Source organism: Scardinius erythrophthalmus (assembly GCF_964197995.2).
Source record: "Scardinius erythrophthalmus genome assembly, chromosome: 6".
Lineage (NCBI taxonomy): Eukaryota > Metazoa > Chordata > Actinopteri > Cypriniformes > Leuciscidae > Scardinius > Scardinius erythrophthalmus.
The window spans coordinates 24,199,077-24,207,873 of NC_138226.1; the positions used below are offsets into that span (position 1 = coordinate 24,199,077).

The 8,797-nt window shown below is 34.9% G+C and overlaps 1 protein-coding gene across 1 annotated transcript; it reads right to left on the bottom strand.

Moving 5' to 3' along the window:
* Positions 1-861: 861 nt before the first annotated feature.
* On the bottom strand, positions 862-6,735 carry LOC308692515 (protein lifeguard 3). Its single transcript, XM_081368576.1, has 12 exons — positions 6,679-6,735; positions 6,134-6,378; positions 5,699-5,769; positions 5,512-5,576; positions 5,350-5,403; positions 4,721-4,771; positions 4,603-4,642; positions 4,485-4,522; positions 4,309-4,396; positions 3,830-3,925; positions 1,655-1,708; positions 862-1,530 (listed from the first exon to the last, which is right to left on the bottom strand). Exons 2-12 carry the CDS (start codon positions 6,366-6,368, stop codon positions 1,384-1,386), a joined length of 939 nt encoding a protein of 312 aa, XP_081224702.1. The 5' UTR covers positions 6,369-6,378; positions 6,679-6,735; the 3' UTR covers positions 862-1,383.
* Positions 6,736-8,797: the final 2,062 nt, after the last annotated feature.

The following is an 8,797-nucleotide window of genomic DNA, read 5'->3' on the forward strand; positions in this document are numbered from 1 at the left end:
TTGTACTTTTTTTTTTTTTGTGCAAAAAAAAGGAAATTAATGAATGTTTCAAGTGAACAAATCATAAGCACTTGCTATATGGTTCCCCAAACATTGACAGTCAATATTACATCACTTCCTGCTTTGTAACACCAGTATAGACCTTAAGGGATAGTTCATAACCCCCCCCCCCCCCATACAGTATATATATATAGGTCTACAGGTCTACAAAGGACTGATAGAGAGCATCCTAACCACAGGCATCACTGTATGGTATGGAAACACGACACAGACAGAGAGGAAGGCTCTGCAAAGAGTCATAAAGACTGCAGAGAGGATTATTAGAACAGAACTCCCCTCCATGGACACAATCTACACACAGCGCTGTCAGAAAAGAGCAGAGAGAATTATCAGAGATACATTACATCCAGCTCACTCCCTGCTCACACACAAAAACTGTACATACAATCTCAGGCACAGACGAGCAGACAGCATTATCACAAATAGAACACACTTTTATAAGAGCTTTTTCCCAGCCACAGTGAGACTCTTGGCCAAAACAAAATGAACTACTGTCTCTAGGGCCTGTGCAATATACCTGTGCATTTTATTTATTTATTTATAACGCAACTTTGCACTATAATATATCATATCATATTATATTATGTTGTCTCTGGGGCCTGTGCAATATGCAATATACTTGTGCAATTCACAATGCAAATTTACACTTTTAACGGGTTTTGTGCAATTTACAATGTATATGTTTTATAGATAGATTTATGTCTTCCTTGTGTGTCTTTTTAAACTTGACTTGACTCTCTGAGCAACAACTGCACAAGAGTTCCTCCTATGTGTGCAAGCACAAATGGCAAATAAAGTTCTTGAATCTATAGTATAGTATATATATATATACATACACACACACTATTACTGGTTTTCTTATTATTTTTAACAATGTGATCCACAGTCTTCATTTCAGTTACTTTATGCCAGTGGACCACCTTCAAACATCTACTTTTCCTGCATTCCCAATAATCTTCATCATACAATACACTACTGTTTCTCTTCATTTTATTTCCCTTCAGGTTGTAGGCTAAATATTGATAATACAATAATCAAATCACAGTGGAGCTGTTTTAGTACACACTCAGGCTCTTCAAAATGCAAATTAACAGGTGAAACGTTACAAAAATAAAGTGCTTATTATAAATAAAGTGCCAATTTTGTAAAAGTATGAGCAACCTCTGTAGTCTGTAGAGCAACATATTACACAACACAAAATACTTCTAATAACAGTCAGTAGTGTTGAGGGTGATATTTGAGATTCGTGTGATTGAAAAAGTCAAGATAAGCTCAAAGAAAGATCAGTCTCTGAAACAGAAACGCTCGAATGCGTGTGTGCGTTTACTCAGAGCTCCCTGTGATGTGCAGGAGGAAGATAAAGATCTGGACAATATCAACGTAGAGGGAAAGAGCCCCGAAGACATATTCCTCAGGGCTGATGGCGTTCGCTCGGTTTCCAATGAGCAACTGAGTGTGGTAGGCCAAAAACTAGAAAAAGAGAAGTCATCAGTTAGTATTCTCTTGTGTAAATGTACTAAATTGCAACTTTCTGTTTCATTTTCTGTTTCAAATAACTGAACAAACAACATAAAATCCTGTTTCGTAAACTCACCAAGGTAAAGACTATTGCTCCACAAGCACCATACAGCATGTGCAGCCAGGGCACCTGAGACATCGATGGTATAGGTATATTATCATAGAACAGGTATATTACAGGTTATTTATTCATTAGATGGGATATAGGCCTGACTTCGCAAAGACAAGTTTTGTAAGCAGTTCAGCTAGTATGTGTTATGTATGCAAAATATGTAGCTGTTACACTGTTTTGAAAGAATAACTTTAACCCTTAAAGCAGTGGTTCTCAAAATTTTGGATCCCAAAGCCCCTCCCATTGTAGAAAACAATATTCAAAGGCCCCCTAGGCTGAGTTCAAAACTTATTTTAATCTATGGGCACTCCTAGTTTCTGTAAATTCAAAAAGTAGCCTAACCAAATAATTGTAATTAAAATAATTACATTTCAGGTATCCAGAGGTTTCAGGATCTGAATGTTCTCCAGGGCTCTCCCTTTTTTTTTTTTTTACCAAGGATTTTACATGACGACTCCAGTCATTCATGGATAGGATAAGGATATTTTAAAGAACTGGCTAACTGACATTTCCCAAAGTATTTAATAAAGTGCAACGTTTCGACCCCAAGCGGTCTTCATCAGGCCTCGAAACAACGCAATTTATGGGAGCAGAAATATCAGTGTGCCAGTTCTTTTGCATTTCGGCAAAGTTTTCTTTTGATCGAGCACCGGCTTAAGTGATGTTTGGATGTGCGCATACTTCTTTGAATTCAAAAATGTTTTTAACTCAATTTCTACCTGATAAAATACTTAAGAGCTTGGATAACTGGAAAAATGTTTATTAATTATAAAAATTCCCATGGAGTTTTAAGATTTGGATTAATTTACATTAATTTACACATTTATTACACATTTGAGACTTTTATAATTAGGCTACCTCATATATCCAGGTTTTTTTGTGGGAGTTCTGGTTCTTCAAAGACATAAAACAGTTGTTGAGAAGGAAAATTAAAATAAGAAATATCCTGGTTATTTGAGTTTTCTTTTTTTTTGAGTAAATGATTTTTCACTATTTTGGGATGAACTATCACTTTAAATGTCATGGTTATACTTGAGCAAACATGTTGTTTAAACATTTATTTACAGTGCCACCCAGTTTAGTACAAGTCGCTTTCTGCCATTGTAAATGCATTACTGCAATGTGTTGGTTTTTAACAAACTGAGGGGCGAGTCAAGATCATTTTCTGTGGTAACACACAGCATGCCACAAATGTAGGCATTGAAAATAACATTATTACATTAAGAATATTCTTTTAAACCAGTGGTTCTCAACCACCCCATTGTCCAACATTTCCGAAGGCCCCCTATTTCTTCCAGCATTCTTCTGTTGTAATTATGACAAAGCCGCTGGTTTTAAAAACGTTTTCTATTAGCAAAAACTAGGCGCCAATATATTAAATTAACTACAATTCATTTTGTTTTTAAGAAGTTCTGTCAAGTTACCTTTTTTTATATAGCTCTTTATACAATACACATTGTTTCAAAGCATGCTTTACAGTGATAAACATAAAAATAATGATCAAACAGAAATTAATTCTGCTATAAAGTAGCTCTGAAAAAGACAAGTGTAATTTTTCAGCTCACATCAGTTCAGCGTTCATGCGATTCCTAAAGTTCATCAATTATGAAATGAGTTTTCAGGTATAAGCTGCTCTACAGAAGACAATAGTGTAGTTATTCAATTTGAGAGTCAGTTCAATGTTGATTCAAATCAGTTCAATAACAGTGTTGATGTTGCAAAAATCGTCAATTATGAAACCAAGTCAATTCAGCAATAAAGCAGCCCTGTAGAAAACAGTGATGTCATCATCCACCTCAATTCAGTTCATGTTTTGTTCTCAATCTCAACCAATAGTGTCAGTACAGCAAAAATCAGTAATATTACTGAATATTAAGTGTCCCCAACTAAGCAAGCCAAAGGCGACTGTGGCAAGAAACCCAAACTCCATCAGGTGACAGAAATGGAGAAAAAAAACCTTAGGAGAAACCAGGCTCAGTCAGCGGGCCAGTTCTCCTCTGGCCAAAGCTGTATGTTCTTTAATTTAAGAGCTTCCCTTAGAAGTTTGCTGAATCCCCCTGGTTGAGAACCACTGCTTTAAACTGCAACATCATTTACAATGATTGAAAGTGTAAACCTTGCCATAACGGTCTCACTTACATACTGATAGGAGAGTACAATGGATGTGATAATGCCAGTCACCAGGACAACCACACAAAGAGCACAGAGAAGACCCGTACAGGAGGTGAAGTCAACCTGTTCAAACACACACACACAAAAAAGTGACAACTTGACAGCATGGCTTGATTGAAAAACCTAAAAGTTGTAAAAAGTTGTAGGAATAGAAATGAGATAAAAAAAAGAAGAAAAAAAAAAAGATTTCATAAGTAAATAAAAAAAAATATATATATATTACACATGTATATCTACTGTATGAACCGCAGCAAAAATCTATCCATTAAAAAATAGGGCACATAAAAAAACCTGGTTTTGTCTCAAGCAAGCATGAGACATTTACCAGTGAGCCATGAATGTTTAAAAAGAAACAGACGATCATTGTAATCAAATACAATGGGGTTATTTTACACGGCCAACAAAGTGGCATTCACTGCCGGCCAGTCGATCAGAGCCAGTCTTACCTTGGTCTGAAAACAGAAGACTGTGACGATCACACACACCATTGCTGTGATCCCCAGGGCCAGAAACACTGCTTTAGTGTCAAAATAACTGTAAATAATGCAAGACGGAGAAAAAAATTAGAGCTTATCTGATGTTTAAAACTAACCACATGCAGTTTGTGAAAATCTAATCGAACCTTGATATTGTTCCTGTCATGTAAGACAATGCAAGGGTCTGTGGAGGACAGAAAACATGTTTCGTCAATAATAATGTAGATGTCTAAGAAAGCATAGGTAAATGAAATCATCACTTACAAAAATGAACAGGAGTATTAAATTCCATGGATGACGTCTCCTAAAAAGAGAGGCAGGGTTTCCATGATTAAATAGATGTTCTGGTACTCATAATGTAAATAATCAAGACTAAACTCACCTCGGCCCCTCACAGCAAACCAGCATAAGGTAAGTAACAAGATACACAGGGCTGTGAAAAACATTCCACTGTTACTTCAATATAATATTCATTTAAAAGTTTGGGGTCAGTGTGTTTAAAACAAAAAGAAATCAATACTTTTATTCAGCAAGGATATTTTAAATTGATCAAAAAGGACAGTAAAGACATTTATAATGTTACAAAAGATTTTTATTTCAAATAAATGTTCTTATTTTTGAACTTTCTATTCATCAAAGAATCCTGAATAAAAATATCTCAGTTTCCCTAAAAATATTAAGCAGCACAACTGTTTTGAACATTGATAATAATAAGAAATGTTTCTTGAGCACCAAATCAGCATATTATAATATTTCTGAAGGATCATGTGACACTGAAGACTGGAGTAATGATGCTGAAAATTCAGCTTTACCATCACTGGAATATTAAAATTGAAAACATTATATTAAATTGTAATAATATTTGACAATATTACTGTTTTTACTGTATTTTTGATCAAATAAATGCAGCCTTGGTTAGCTTTCAAAAATACTGACCTCAAACTTTTGTGTATGATATTTGTTTTTGTCATTTATTTTTAGATAAATAGACATGACAGTAAAATAACTCACAATGATGCCCAATAAATGGCAGGATTTTGGATCACAAAAAGACGCACAGGCTCACTGTAAGATGAGGAATGTATGCAAACACACCCATTTCATTACACTAGTATGCATAATGAATGAAATTCACACAGCTGTTTGTTGGATTTGTGGATTTGTTGTACTCACACAAACGCGAACACTGCAATGATTGAAGTAGTCATAAACAGCTGGGCGGCTAAAATAAGGTAAACCTGGTACAAAAGTGTACGCATATCAGTTTTTCTACATGAAGCCATTGCTTATTTTGTGGCATTTATAGATTGTTGTATTTATAAATCTATAGTTCAAGTTTTCGGACAAATAGTTTCAATACCTTTCTAATGAAAGCGTGGCGAACACTCATGCTGTCCCATATGCCAGTCGATGAGATGCCCTCTGCATCTCCTACAACAAAACAATGAACACACACACACACACACACACACACACACACACACAAAACATATCTAATGATAAACATACATGGTGGCCCAAAATATATGCCAGATATATGCCATTCAGATTTAAAAAAAAAACAAATTATAAGCAGTTCAGTTTTATTCAAAGCAGACTGATGCATCTTAAGAGAGAGAGAGAGAGATAAAGAGAATACGAGTATGTAAAAACTAAATAGTACAAAGGTTGTCTGCCCTATGCAACAGGTTGCTGGAATGAAACCTGAATTTTACAAACGAAACACATAAATACAGTATAGAAGTAATAGATTTATGCAATAGGATTCACACAAGAACTTTTATTCGAATCTTACTTAGGTTGGAGGAAAATATTGCTGGTGTTATAAAGGATGGCATTGCTGAAGGGGAGTATCCAGGACCCTGCCACAGCCCTGTCTGGGGGTGTATGCCTGGCTGTCCCGGGCCCGTGTACACTGCTGGCTGGGCTGGATATCCATAGGGAGGGTATGGATAGTTTCCATGCTGCTGTGGGCCATAAGGCAGCTGTCTTGACTCTTCGTAACTTGGAGGGGGGTCTGACTTAGACATTGTGATATCCCTGAAACACAAGACAATAATGATGTCTCTCTCTCTCTCTCTCTCTCTCTCTCTCTCTCTCTCTCTCTCTCTCTCTCTATTTACACACGTATACATACAGAATAACATATCGAAATATCCAATGCAGTCCAAGAAGTTCCATACAGTTAGCCTAACTTACCTAAATAATACAGTATTTACACTTTATTTTTCACTTAAAAGTTTCTTTAATCACAGAAGTTATCAGTTCTTAACTGTTTAGCCAGGGTGACGTTAACATAGTCGTAATAATTGTAAATAAATGTAGTAATATTTGGCTTACCACGTTAGCTGTCACCTCACCAGCGGATCTGCAGACAGAGAGAAGTCGTTCGGCTCTACGTAAATAACGCAGCGGGTGATGTTGTGAAGAGCGCGAGGTGCACATTGGAGCGTTCTGATTGGCTGGAACTAAGCAACGCAACTTGGAGGAATTGTTGCGCCGTCTCCAGTTTCCAGGGTACTGTCCTCGCTGGACTGTGTTCAGTATCTATTTACCGACTTAGTAGTCTTGTCATCATCTTACCAAAATACCGTATTATGTGACCACTGTTTAGATAAAAAAAAAAAAAAAAAAAAAAAAAAATATATATATATATATATATATATATATATATATATATATATATATATATATATATATATATATATGAACAGTTCATTCTTTTTTTATTTTTCTGATGACCTGAAAAGATCATCTTCACATGACCACATTGCCTTGTTCTTAAAACTTTGCGTTCAACAAGTTCAGAAGGACTTGTTTACTGTAATCATTATTGTAATGATCATCATAGTTAATGATAAGTAGTAAAACTTATCTAACAACAGACGGCGCTAAAACATAGCTGTTCATTTGGACACTCATGCTCATGTGAATGATCTATTTATTAAGCTTTCAAGAATAGGCTACTAAAAAAAATAAAAAAATAAAAAAAATAAAATAAAGATAGAAATATACGATACAAGTTTGCAAATACCTCATTGACTTACATTGTCAGACTTTCTCCCATTCATACAGCAATGAGACCTTTTTTTTCTTTCTTTCTTTTTTTTTGTATGTAAAAATGCAGAGAGTTGTCTGTGATGGGTATAAGGATAGGGTTAGTGTAAATGGATAGAATATACAGTTTATAAAAATCACTATATATGGAAAGTCCCCATAAAAAAAATTAAAATACAACATGTGTGTGTGTGTCTGTCTGTCTGTCTCTGTGTGTGTGTGTGTGTGTGTGTGTGTGTGTGTTATATTTTATTAATTCCAACTCCAAGCAATGATATATCTACTTTAGGAAATGCAATTTCCCTTTTTTTGTAATCCCTGGCTGCATGGCTCTAAATTATGTGGGCAGCAAAGATAAAATAATAGATCAGATAGAGATATATTTTAGATAAGGAAATAAAATCCAATAGATTAGATTAGATACGTTAGGCCCTATGTCTTAATGCTCATTGTTTGAAGCATGACATTTTCTTGATTGTAAATAAAAAAAGGAAGAAAAAATCATTTTCAGCAAGCTGTGGGTTAAAGAAATGATGAAAATTTATGAGTGTATTCAGTGTAACCTCTATCCCTCCTTCTTATAATTCTGTATTGGCATGAAAGAGTCTGAAATTCCCCGCAGAGGACCTGCTTATCAGAGTCCTGCAGGAGTCAGAAATGGCCTCTATTCACACCTGGTGTACATGTGAACCCCCCTTTTTTTGTCAGTTTACTGGACACAGCATCAAGATTGAGCATTTATTTGCACATCATTCATCATAATGCTTCTGATACTGGAATGCATCTGATACTGGTATCAGTGTGATAGTTATTTCCCCATGAGTTTTTGAAAGGAACAGTTTTTACAAAAACTGCAAATAGCCTATGTAAAGGTTAGAATGGAAAAGACCTGCCTGGAAGTCTTGGCTGGCAGATAAGACATGGCTGTGTGTTCATGCAGCAGGCTGCAAAATGTGTTTGATGTGTTTGTGTCCAGACATGCGAAGCGTTAACCACACACCACAGCACAATACATTATTCAACCAGCTTTTGCACTATACTTTCAACAAGTAAAAAACATAACTTTTAGAACTATTTGAGTAAGAGATAACAATGAGCAGGATCTCGAAAAAAGAAAGTAGCCACACAGAACACAACTAAAGAGCAGAACATTTTTCAGTTTACTTGAATATTGTGAAAGGAAATAATTTTTGTATGTACAATAATGTAAACAATATGAAATAATAAACTTAATGTAGGCCAAACAATCACAAGTGATAGAATTGTATTTTTAAATAAATAAATAAATAAATAAATAAATAAATAAATAAATAAATAAATAAATAAATAAATAAATAAATAAATAAATAAATAAATGTAATTCAGATGTCTTATTTATCTGAATATTTTTTCAGGACAGTTA